The sequence below is a fragment of the Salmo trutta genome, chromosome 14 (assembly GCF_901001165.1).
Source record: "Salmo trutta chromosome 14, fSalTru1.1, whole genome shotgun sequence".
NCBI lineage: Eukaryota > Metazoa > Chordata > Actinopteri > Salmoniformes > Salmonidae > Salmo > Salmo trutta.
Genome location: NC_042970.1, coordinates 59,046,090 through 59,059,104, shown reverse-complemented (window position 1 = coordinate 59,059,104; position 13,015 = coordinate 59,046,090). Strand labels below are relative to the sequence as shown.

General features: G+C 42.3%; 1 protein-coding gene across 3 annotated transcripts; it reads left to right on the top strand.

Moving 5' to 3' along the window:
• The first annotated feature begins 1 nt into the window (after position 1).
• Positions 2 to 12,837, top strand: dzank1 (double zinc ribbon and ankyrin repeat domains 1). 3 transcript variants are annotated; one of them, XM_029776552.1, is made up of 21 exons: positions 2 to 451; positions 557 to 673; positions 856 to 946; positions 1,269 to 1,398; positions 1,783 to 1,831; positions 2,336 to 2,442; positions 2,854 to 2,936; positions 3,072 to 3,189; positions 3,612 to 3,725; positions 4,005 to 4,097; positions 4,973 to 5,095; positions 5,339 to 5,503; positions 5,951 to 6,194; positions 6,844 to 6,947; positions 9,464 to 9,547; positions 9,766 to 9,883; positions 10,336 to 10,430; positions 10,876 to 10,959; positions 11,236 to 11,363; positions 11,698 to 11,772; positions 12,125 to 12,837. In XM_029776552.1, exons 1-21 carry the CDS (start codon positions 412 to 414, stop codon positions 12,291 to 12,293), a joined length of 2,331 nt encoding a protein of 776 aa, XP_029632412.1. In that variant the 5' UTR covers positions 2 to 411; the 3' UTR covers positions 12,294 to 12,837. The 3 variants fall into 3 exon arrangements, with proteins under 3 accessions (XP_029632412.1, XP_029632411.1, XP_029632409.1); XM_029776551.1 differs by having other exon boundaries at positions 856 to 1,009; positions 1,786 to 1,831; XM_029776549.1 differs by having other exon boundaries at positions 856 to 1,009.
• Positions 12,838 to 13,015: the final 178 nt, after the last annotated feature.

The following is a 13,015-nucleotide window of genomic DNA, read 5'->3' as shown; positions in this document are numbered from 1 at the left end:
CAAGTCGCATTTGGTTGGCTATATAGAAGGCCGGAAATTGCCTGTAGAAAATACTTTTCACTGTAGTTCAATTAATTTGTAATTAGATTTCTTTCCTCAGCCTATTGTCATCAGTATTTTTGCATTTAGTGAGGGATAGCAAAGCAGTCGGTGTATTTTGTAACAATAACAAAGAGGCTAAGATAATGGTTGACTTGAATATAATGAAAGAGCCTGCAAGACATGCATAGAACGCAGTGAATTACATTTCTATGGCGCGAGCATTCAAAGTTCAACAAGTATTTCAGGAATTGCAAAATGATAACAAATATAATGAAAGTTGAGAATAAACAATGAAAACATTGTGAATCCTGCCATTTGCTGTGGTGGTTGCTAAGGAGAATGTTTCTCCGTTGCTGCCTCGAGTAGGAAATGAAACATCAGCGGTCACTGATCAACGCATCTATATCAGGTAGAAAAACGCTTTTATCCCGCTTAAACGTTTTATAATAAAACATGTCACTTTTGCAATGGACTGATGAAAAGGTTTTTATAGCCGAATGCATTTTTATTATAGGACAGAATATGGCAGCCGGTTGCATTGTGGTGCCTCTCATCATACCGATTCGAATCCCACCTCCTGGTAAAGCCAAGCATGAGATAGACACCACAACTCCTGTTGAGCTCAAATCAGGTGAAAACATGCGTGTATCCATAATGTGTGGATGTTGCTAGAGTAAACATTAATATATATTATGTACCACTTTTATGTTTGAACATTGTTTCATTTAAAAAAATGAGATCCACAGTGCGCTGATAGATAACATCTGCCCTAGATTCAAAGGTTTTTGACAAATAACATATATTGCTGCCTAGATACCCCAGATGTCACTATCTACTACACTCTGGATGGTACTAAACCAGAGGTGACGAAGAGACCAGGGTTTGGAGAGAACAGCACTTTGAAGTATAGCGGACCAATACGCTTACCTGAGGGCAAAGTGTCAGTCAAAGCTCTGGCTATCACCAGGTTGGATTGTGAAAGGATTCTACAAAAATATATCACACAAAGACATTTATTGTTTCATTGCCATTCAGTCTTAGGTCAAATATTATTTCGTTTTCCCTGTACAATTGAATCAACATAATAGTCCCAAAAGTGCAAACTCCAAGCAAAATCAAGGGTACCCTAAATGCTTATTTGACTGAGGTCTGGTGCTGTTATGTTATAATAATTGCTATTATGGATAATTGATGACTACAAATGACCTTATGTTCATCTGCCTTAGGGATGGTCGAGAGAGTGCCATTGTCACCAAGCTATTTCTGGTGGAGTATGTGCCCTCAAACGAGCCACCTTCCATTGAGGACAAGGAAGATAACTTTCTGAAGGAGTATGAACGAGACCTCCCTAGACAGGTATAGTCAGGCATATTTGCATGCTAACACTTCATTTCAATGTCGTGTGAAGTTTGACATGTAACGACAGCTTATGACAAGATATGTCACATTGCCAGTCTGCATTAAATTTGCTATGAATCTCTAAAACTTTACTAAAACGTCATGCTTCTTCACAGATTTTCTGGGGAAGCCTAGCAATGACGTGACATAACTGACACAATTGTTATTGCATGTTAGGCAACATCAAGCGCTAAGGCATTCTCATGAAAACTGTATACATTACAATGATGAATCATTCAAACAAATGTGTTGTCATCTGTATCAATATGTGTTCTGAACAAGCTGAGGGGAAGCTGAGTATGCTGTTACTGTGGGTCTATTGTATTGTACTGTTTCTCACAGGAGATGGGGACAGCGAACGGTTCTGGAGATGCCTCACTGAAGCTTCAAGGTATGTCTAATTTAATAACCTTTACTAATGAGCAATTTACACTGCCTAAACAACACCACAAAGATAGCTCAATACCAATTTCCCTAAAGAGCTATTTCCCCCTGCCCTATAAAAATATTAATGTCACAAAAATATTTGTGTACAGTTGACCATACAACTGTCATACTGTAATGTAAGTGCTAAATATCATATTCATGTGCAATGTGAAACACTGTTATAAACTCAATATCAGCGTTTCGAAATGCTTATCTCAACAAGTGTAAGCTGCTGTGTCAGTGCATACCATAGAATTGGGAATTAGAATAGGATCTCTGTGGTGCAAACACAGTCAAACGGACATTTACTATATATATGGAGATTCATATAATTCTTATAAACTTTATAACATTCATAAGCTATCAGTAATACCCTTTTATAATATGAAGTGGATTCTTGATAGTTTATGAATGTTATGCAGTGTAAGAGCGTGTACGTTTTGGTAATAGTTGTGTGTGTCCTCTTTAGTGCCAAAGACCTACCGGCCCCCTAAAGGTCCACGGTTCCTCAGCAGCCGTCTAGGGCTTGTGTCCCCTGCTTCGGAGCCCATGTCTTCACATCGTTCTCAGACACTGGTACATTCACCAAAAATATATTGTGAATATTATTTAAGCAGTAAGGCCCGAGGGGGTGTGTTATATAGCCAATATACCACGGCTAAGGGCTGTTCTTAGGCACGACCCAACGCAGAGCCCCATAGGGCTCGAACCACCCGGTTTATAATTATATTTATATGATCAATTATGTTATATCATTATTACGGTGATGATGGTGACTGGTTGTAATATAGTCAATTATCAGAATCTGCTAAGAGTTAACAAATACATTGTGACCCATGCGGGAATCAAACCCACAACCCTGGTGTTCCAAGTTAGCATATGGTCATTGTCATACCATGCATAGATTATGAAATGATATGAGCAAATACAGCTCCTTACTTAGAACGCCACAGAACATGAATTATTTGGTGTTAAATGGTCTTTCAGAATGCAAGCTTGGAAGACAGTCCCTTCAAAAACCTAACCAGCACTCAAATGTCAAGAATCCAAAGGGAGACAGACTTTCTGAGGTGAGTGAACAGAAAGCGAGAGAGAGAGAAAGAGAGAGAGAGAGAAAGAAAGCGAAAAAGCATGAGACAAAGATGCAGAGAGATTGTTTCTAATGGAGAAGCGAATGATCTCTCGCAACTTCTACCTTTCCCCAGGTGTGTGAAGTGCTTGAGCCATCGCCCCTCAGACCCCTTTGCCCGCTTTTGTCTGCAGTGTGGCACCGCTGTGCTGCCTGTGCCAGGCCAGAGGCTGCCACCCACAGAGGGTGGACAGGTATCACCCCAGTCCTAAAACCACCTTCTACTATTGATACTGCTACTATTGTTAACATTTTGTTGATGGCCTACTCTTTGATTGTATGCACATTTTACAGTGTGGCATTTAACATTAGTTTTATATTACTGTTTGTTTTAAGATGCAGAAAAATGCCACCACAAAATAATATGATTTCAGGGAAAATCACAAAAAGGATTTGGATATACTTTTGAATATTGCAGTATATAGCTGCAAATTGAAATGCAGTTTAGTGTTATTCAGTGTTTTAAGTAGTTTTCCCCCCTTAAGTCACCCAAGGATAACAGGTCTGTATGTTCATTCAGGCCTTTCAATTAAATGTTCAATTTGGCCTGTGTGTTCGTTCTGGCATTTCAATTCAATGTTTACCAGCCCAGGTTTGGGATCTCTTTTGTTTTTAGATGGGCTTGTGTGTCCACTGTAAAACAATGGTGCCTGTCAACACCCCCACATGTGTGGTATGTGAGGCCCCCATGAGCCCCCAGCTCCAGCCTCAGGCCAGCTTAAGACTCCAGGTAAATATCAAGTTTACTGCCACAAACACTCTGCTTTCAAACACCTTGTGACTTTGCACATTTACATGTTTGAATATAGAATACTTTATTTGCAGGTGTGTTAACATTTACCTTTTCAATCCAAAGCAGTGTAAATGGATTGTTTTTTTCACTTGCACTCTGTGTGTGTGTGTGTGTGTGTGTGTGTGTGTGTGTGTGTGTGTGTGTGTGTGTGTGTGTGTGTGTGTGTGTGTGTGTGTGTGTACACCTGTCCACTCGCTTCCTTTTTCTGTGCTGTAGAACAAGGTGATCTGTCCGTCATGTGGAACCGGAAACCCTCCGCATATCTCAAATTGTGTCACCTGTGAAACTAAACTACTGCAGCCACCCACTGTAAGAGCTCATTGATTGTATTATAGTAGCCTAATTATCCTTATTAGGCTTAGTTTAGACTTGTATAAATGCCTAGGTTTTTGTTGTAGTATGAAATCAGTCAGAAAGCAAGCAAACTACGAAAAAATGTAACCAAGTTGAATTGGGTAAACTCTCTTCTCAAGTTGAAAAACCTCCACCCGCAGCATATAATTGCGTTGGACCAGTAACCGAAAGGTTGCTGCCTGGTTGGAATATCCGAGCCAACAAGGTGAAAAATCTGTCGATGTGCCCTTGAGCAAGGCACTTAGCCCTAATTTGCTCCAGGGGCGCCGTTGTACTATGGCTGACCCTATAAAACAACACATTTCACTGCACCTATCCGGTGTATGTGACAATAAAACATATATACTGTACATATATACTTTAGTTATTGTATAATATGCTCCAGACAGCCAGTTTAATGTAACTACACTCCGAACATTTTATAGTTGAATATCACACTTACCTTCTGAGAAGTATCTCTCTCAACATATTGAGAGCGTGAACTACCATGAGGAGTTTATACAACCAGGTTTCTCCCATTCCGCTCGTACTATTACTAGTACGTAGCCACTGGGTCTGCAGGCTTTTGTTCCATCCCATCACTAACACACCTGTTTCAAATAATGATCTAGTCATGGTTTCAGTTTGGACTAGTGGTGTCAGTGGTGTTAGTGATGGGCTGGAACGAAAGCCTGCACATCCAGTAGCTCTCCAGCACCCACCCTGTGAGAGACGTAGTGACTCTTGTGCATTGTCAGATGTTGGCCTACATGTTGTGATTGTACACATTAGATTTCATTTCTTGAGAAGTCAAGGTGCTACCGTAGGTTTTTTGACATTTTTCTGTCTAGGCTGTTTTTGGTGGTCAGAGTGCCCCGCCACTTCCATCTGGAGCAGGCAAGATGATGTCCTGTTCTAAGTGCAGCCGGGTCAACCACTCGGATGCACGCTTCTGTGACTGGTGCGGTTCCAAGGTAAGCATACTACTTGCCCCAACCATCTGTTCCTCCATCCATTCAACCGAAACAGAATGTTGAAAGCAGCAATGAGACTGGTTCCACCAGGTTAACATTAGCCTCTAGCAATTTAAACTTCTTCCACTACAATAAACATACTTTTAGACAGCTGAAGCAAGCGCACACATTTTCTTCACAAGTGTACCTTTTATCCTCTGTCCATTTTATTCTCTGTTGTAAACTGGTGCCCATCCCTGCCAGCCTGGCCATTCAGTCAGCTGTTTGATCTGCTCCCGGTGCGGAGCGAGCAGCCACCCCTATGCCAACTTCTGTGGCTCCTGTGGGGTGTTTCTGGAGGGGCCACCTAGGGGGGAGTCACGTGCCAGCCTTGCCTATTCCATGGGGGGGAAACTGGAGTTGGAGCGAGTATGTCCCTCACCTTGCCATATTTACTCATATCTAAACAGGGTTGGGGGGGGGTCAATTTCATTTCAATTAAGTCAATTCAGGAAGTAAACTTAAATTCCAATTCCATATTCTTCTCACAGAGAATCATTGAGGAAAATTGGAATTTCAGTTAACTTCCTGAATTGAAATGATATTGAGCCCCACCCTGATTCTAATAACCCTTGTTAAAAGGGCACACGTGTGTGCACGCACTCTTAGTCACCAAATGTGATACAGTGGTACATTCTCTGAGTGTTTTGTTAGAGCCATCCTTCCCACAATTAAATAAATAAACATTTCTCTCCATTTCTATCTTTCTCAATCTCTCCTTATTTCTCACCCCCCTCTCTCTGTCTATCACTCTTCCTCCCCCTCTCTTTCTTTCTTTCTTTCTTTCTTTCTTTCTTTCTCTCCCTCTCTTAACAGATGTCCACTCACACCTCTGATGGTGCCACTGCCACCTGGCAGGCTGTGCCCTCCTCCGTTTCCCCCGGTGTGGCGTTGGCCCTGGCACCAGCACGGGCGGACCAGCAGACTCAGACGGTGGGCTTGTTCTACCCGTCGGGCACTGAAGTCCACAGGAAGGGCCAGCAGGTGGCGCTGGAGCTGAGGAGACAGGAGCAGATGAGGGACCGCAGACCACTGCTCACAGCTATAAGCCCAGGCAGAGGTGACCGCTTGCCAGTGCCTAAATAACTGCTAACTGGTGTAGGGTGAAGTTGCCCCTAGATACTGACCTTGGGTCAATTTAGCATTTTCCCCACTAATGGTTAAGGTTAGGATTGGGGGAGAGGAAGTTGATCCTAGATCTGTTCCTAGGGAAAACGTTATCCCAGAGCACAACTAACCCTAATGTAGCGATAGAGGGAGAAAAGCCGCAGTGAAGCTTGAACTGGCGACCATGTGGTTACAGGGCAAAAGAACAGGGCGAAAACATTTTTTTGTGCCCCAAAAGCCCAGGCCTCCCTGCAGGGTTAGTAAGACAACTGCAAAAACTAAGGTTATACAGTACAAGCACTAACCAACGCTACAGAGCTGACCACTTTCTCAATCAATCACATTTATTTTATGAAGCCCTTTTCACATCAGCAGTTGTCACAAAGTGCTATACAGATACCCAGCCAAGAACCCCAACAAGCAAGCAATGCAGATGCAGAAGCACAGTGGCTTGGAAAAACTCCCTGGAAAGGCAGGAACCTCTTCTACTGTTTTATTGCTTGCACCACGAAGTAGTAAAATAAATGCTGGGGACTCTTTTTCTTAGAAACTGTCTCTGACACTTTCGTTCTCCCTTTTATCACTCTCTCACTCTTCTCTAGGGTACTGGAGGAAGCAGCTGGACCATGTGTGTGCTCACCTGCGCAGCTACACTCAGAACAACACTGACTTTCGAGCTCTCATAGGGGAGCCTCGCATGGGCCGGGTATGACTAGCCTCTCTCATAACTAATCCGGGCTATAATCTTGGTAATATTTTACTAAAAGCAAACAGACACAGAATGTTTTATTAGCTTGTATGAACCTTTAAGTACAGTTGAAGTCGGAAGTTTACATACACCTTAGCCAAATACATTTAAACTCAGTTTTTCACAATTCCTGACATTTAATCCTAGTAAAAATTCCCTGTCTTAGGTCAGTTAGGATCACCACTTTATTTTAAGAATGTGAAACATCAGAATAATAGTAGAGAGAAGGATATATTTCAGCTTTTATTTCTTTCATCACATTCCCAGTGGGTCAGGAGTTTACATACACTCAATTAGTATTTGGTAGCATTGCCTAAATTGTTTAACTTGGGTCAAACGTTTCGGGTAGCCTTCCACAAACTTCCCACAATAAGTTGGGTGAATTTGGCCCATTCCTCCTGACAGAGATGGTGTAACTGAGTGAGGTTTGTAGGCCTCCTTGCTCGCACATGCTTTTTCAGTTCTGCCCACAAATTTTCCATAGGATTGAGGTCAGGGCATTGTGATGGCCACTCCAATACCTTGACTTTGTTTTTCTTAAGCCATTTTGCCAAAACTTTGGAAGTATGCTTGGGGTCATTGTCCATTTGGAAGACCCATTTGCGACCAAGCTTTAACTTCCTGACTGATGTCTTGAGATGTTGCTTCAATATATCCACATCATTTTCCTTCCTATTTTGTGAAGTGCACCAGTCCCTCCTGCAGCAAAGCACCCCCACAACATGATGCTGCCACCCCCATGCTTCACGGTTGGGATGGTGTTCTTCGGCTTGCAAGCTTCCCCCTTTTTCCTCCAAACATAACGATGGTCATTATGGCCAAACAGTTCTATTTTTGTTTCATCAGACCAGAGGAGATTTCTCCAAAAAGTACGATCTTTGTCGCCATGTGCAGTTGCAAACCGTAGTCTGGCTTTTTTGTGCCGGTTTTGGAGCAGTGGCTTCTTCCTTGCTGAGTGGCCTTTCAGGTTATGTCGACATAGGACTCGTTTTACTGTGGATATAGATACTTTTGTACCTGTTTCCTCCAGCATCTTCACATGGTCTTGTGCTGTTGTTCTGGGATTGATTTGCACTTTTCGCACCAAAGTACGTTCATCTCTAGGAGACAGAACGCATCTCCTTCCTGAGCGGTATGGCGGCTGCGTGGTCCCATTGTGTTTATACTTGCGACCTATTGTTTCTACAGATGAACGTGGTACCTTCAGGCGTTTGGAAATTGCTCCCAAGGCTGAACCAGACTTGTGGAGGTCTACAATTTTTTCTGAGGTCTTGGCTGATTTCTTTTGATTTTCCCATGATGTCAAGCAAAGAGGCACTGAGTTTGAAGGTAGGCCTTGAAATACATCCACAGGTACAGCTCCAATTGACTCAAATTATGTAAATTAGCCTATCAGAAGCTTCTAAAGCCATGACATAATTTCCTGGAATTTTCCAAGCTGTTTAAAGGCACAGTCAACTTAGTGTATGTAAACTTCTGACCCACTGGAATTGTGACAGTGAATTATAAGTTAAATAATCTGTCTGTAAACAATTGTTGGAAATATTACTTGTGTCATGCACAAAGTAGATGTCCTAACCAACTTGCCAAAACTATAGTTTGTTAACAAGAAATTTGTGGAGTGGTTGAAAAACAAGTTTTAATGACTCCAACCTAAGTGTATGTAAACTTCCGACATCAACTGTATTTCTATAACTGTAAGTTAGACAGGATCATCATAAGATCATTAGTGTCACTAAGACATTAAAAAAGGGTGTTGGCCTCCCGAGTGGCACAGTCGTCTAAGGCACTGCATCAAAGTGCTAGCTGCGTTACTGCAGATCCTGGTTCGATATAGGGCTGTGTCGCAGTGTACAGCATTTCCTCCGACACATTGGTGCGGCTGGCTTCAGGGTTAAGCGTGCATTGTGTCAAGCAGTGCGACTTGACGGGGTTGTGTTTCGGAGGACGCACGGCTCTCGACCTTTGCCTCTCCCGAGTCCATACGGGAGTTGCAGCGATGGCACAAGACTGTAATTGGACTGTAATTGGACTGTAATTGGTGCATTGTAATTGGTGCATTGACTCTGGATGCTTCTGTGTATCGCTCTGAATAGGAATCTGTTGGATGACTGGTATGATGTAGTTATTGAGCGTCTTCACTGCAAGTATATTGTATGTTTCGAATATTCAATAAAAAAGTGTTTTTTAAATAAGAAAATAAATAAAAAAGACTAACTACCAATTGGATATGACAAAATTGTATGGAGGGGTGTCATAGGTGTTTATGACAAGTCTTACAACACATTATATCTGTACGGTGTTATCATTATCTGGAACCAAACACTATCTGTAGCATTGGTTCCAATTCATGCAAATGTCCCTAAGAAGGTATTCATAAAAGTATTCCTTATCCCCAGGACAATGGGGGGGAAAATGATCTTTGATGTATGTTCATGTTCATGTGCTTCTTGTTTTTTTTTTCCTCGGTTCAGATGGTTTCAGCTGTGATCCAGGAGGACAACTATGAAGTCAGTTTGAGGATCAACTTTGTCTCTGCCGGACTTGAAAAAACTAAGGTCTTTCATTTTTGCTATGCTATGACACTTTGAAATGGACATATTTAAATTGGCATTTCTGTTATACATTGTAACATGTCACCCGTCAATCACTTTTAATTTGCTAAATATTGTGGGATTCCTTGTCCTGTGTAAAATCTTTCCTTTAGTAAATTCTTCTGTCTTGTCTGGAGCATATTTCAGGCCAAACATAAGGCCCCCAACAAATATTTTCTTAGTCCTGTCAGTTAGACGGGACTGAGAAGCCCCTTATCCTATCAGAGAACCAGAACCTCAGCAGTGTGACGGAAGGCATGAGCGGCCTATCAGCCAGACAGACCAGCCTGGGTGAGAAAGGTAAACCTACCTACTTTTTATTTCAACTTGAGATATTAATACCATCTACTGTCTATCTTATACTTATCTCTCGGGGACAGACTACGTTTCTGTTTAGGGGGGTGGAGACTTCGCTACTATCTTTCTCTCAACCTCTCCTGCCAGACCCTAATTGAGCATCTGACGCAATTACGCAATATTTTATTTATTCTACTTTAGAGGACTTTTTTACGAGAGACTTACTAAATTTACATGCCTGACCCCCGTCGCCATGGGGCATGTGTAGACCAATACACCAGAATCCGACACTAAATGCTTGACTCTTAAGCCAGAATACTACCCTTAGTTATTCGTTGACGTCTCAGAAGTATCGGTTTATTATTTGTTTTAGAGCATTCTTTATATTCATGTGAATTTATTTTAGGTACAGTTTTATGTATATTCATGTTGTCTGGCTGTGATGTTGCTGTTAGGGAGTGAGAACGCTACCTCAAAGTCTGCAGCTTCCAGGAGAACAGTGAAAAACCTCAGTCAGAGCTGGACCTCTGACGTTGCACAGAAACCGCCTGTGAGTTGGACATTTTCTTAGCTGAGGCTTTGGCTCGGATTTGGAACAACCCAGAAACAACCCCAAGCCCTTGTGGAGATCTGAGAGGATCACATATGGTCCACCCGGCTCTCCAATAGGCTTGGTAAGACTTTAGGCATATTGCTTTTCCCTGTCAAATCCTTTCAGATCTCCACAGGTACCGAGGGTTTAAGGGATTGGGGTTGTTTCTGGACCGAGCCATAGCTTTATACTTTTGTTTACAGTCGTTTGTGCCCTTGGAAAAGTGCAAACTTTCCGCAGTGCAGTTCAGTTTAATCCAACTGCATTATTTCACGGGCATGATCTGTTTCAATGCACACATTCACAATACTGCTAGGTCACTGCATATCTAACTGTAAGTGAATGGTGTTAATGTCCAATGAGCTTAATTTGTTATGACAATAATTTATTTTTTATTTCCAAGCCATCCAAAGACAGTCTGCTTCTGAGGGAAGTTGGCCCAGATGGGAGGGGGGAGATCTCTGTGGTCCAGCAACTGCTTGATGAGGTAACTTAATCAAAGCTGGTAAAAGGAATGTTCATATTGAGATGCTAGTTAAGATTCTGTCTCGAAGGACCATGAAATAACTACACCGACTGATATAGCCGAACCGAACTGTACTACGCTGACCTGGTTGCACAGATTCCAGAGTTGCTGGAATCTTGTTACATCCATGTGAAAGTAATATCAGAGCCAGCACTGCAACTTTTGGGTCAGCATAGTAAAAAAAATAATCTAATTTTCCCTGCTTGTATTGCCCCTAACATTGTGATGTTGTGCCAGGGTGCAGATCCCTCATGCCAGGGGTGCGACGGGCACCCTGCCCTGGTTGTTGCTGTGCTGCACGAGCACCACGAGGTCCTCCCTGTGCTGGTACAAAGGGGAGCTGACGTCAACCTGCAGTCTGGGCCGTAAGTACAGTGCTGCACCTACAGTCCCCCGGAGAATCTTGTCAGAAGTTGTCTCCCGAAGTGCTATTACTTTAAGCCTGCTACACACTACGCGAACGGAGCGCCGTATAATGTCCATTCTAAAAAATTCAGCGGCACAAAAACTCTACGCAAAGTAAGCTCCGTCTGCGTAGTGTGTAGCAGCCTTTACATGTGCATGAGCTGCATCCAACCATTAATCGCACCGGTATAAATTTCATGCTGAAAATACTCTAAGGTGTTGGACCTGGGATTGTCGTTCTCGTGTCTTTCCACTTTAAAAAAGGTTTACGTTTCTCTCTTTCTTCTTTCATAGGGTGAACAACACCGCTCTGCATGAGGCTGTTGCTCTTGGAAGTAAGGGCTTACGGTGTGCAGAGACATTATTAGGGTAAGAGACTACCAGCTATATACTTTATATCTGCATGCTCCGGTTTAGTGCACGCACGTAGGACAGCCCCAAGCCATTTCATAGCCCATATCAGGAATTTACTATTTCCAAAATACTGTACATCAGGGTTTCTTTTCCAAACTCGGTCCTGGGGCCACATTTTGTTTTTTGCCCTAACACTACACAGCTGATTCAAATAATCAAAGCTTGATGAGTTGGTTATTTGAATCAGCTGTGTAGTGCTAGGGCAAAAAACAAAATGTGCCCCCAGGTTGGGCCCCTGGACCGAGTTTGGGAAACCCTGCTGTACATAACCAGGGTCAATTCATTTATCCCATCCCAATCCTTCCAGATGCAACGCCAGCATTCGGAAGAAGAACGACAGAGGTCTGACGGCCTATGACTTGGCGGTCACTTCAGATTGCAGCCCTTTGGTGTCTCTACTAGCTGCTAAGATGGGTCAGGGCATGCTAGACAGACTGGTCAAACCCAGGACTCACCCAAGCCTAGACGCATTCTGATGACAGAGAATTGTGTGCGGCCCCCAAATGGCACCCTATTCCCTATAGCGCACTGCTATGGGCCCTGCTCAACAGTAGTGCACTAAATAGGCAACAGGGTTCCATTTGGGATGCACCCTTTTCTCCATGGTGGCCTTATTTTCTGAATTGACCCTTCATCAATTATCTTGAATCTCTGTTAATCAATTATAATTTCCAGAAATGTGATTGATAAGGAATTTACCCCAACTTTATGTACTGTAGTGCTACAAACATCTACAACCGTTTGAGGAAAAACACCCATTTCTTGTAAATTGCTAATTTGTTAATACCAACAAAACAATTGAACCAATGCCTTCATTGACAGATTTGAATACAGATGCGCAATATAGTACTTGATGATAATAATAATGGTACATATTCTACTAGCTATAGTAACTAACACTAGTTCTAAGAGGCATGTACACTGAGGTCCAAAAGTATTTGAACAGTGACCCATTTTGTTGTTGTTTTGGCTCTGTACTCCAGTGCTTTGAAATAAAACAATAACTGATGTTTAAGTGCAGACGGTCAGCTTTAATTTTAGGGTATTTTCATCCATAGAAATTACAACTTTTTGTAAATAGTCCCCCCCAGTTTAAGGAACCAAAAGTATTTTGACAAATTCACTTAAATCAGAAAGTATTCATACCTGTTGACTTATTCCTAATTTTGTTGTTACACTCAGAATTTAAAATAGATTA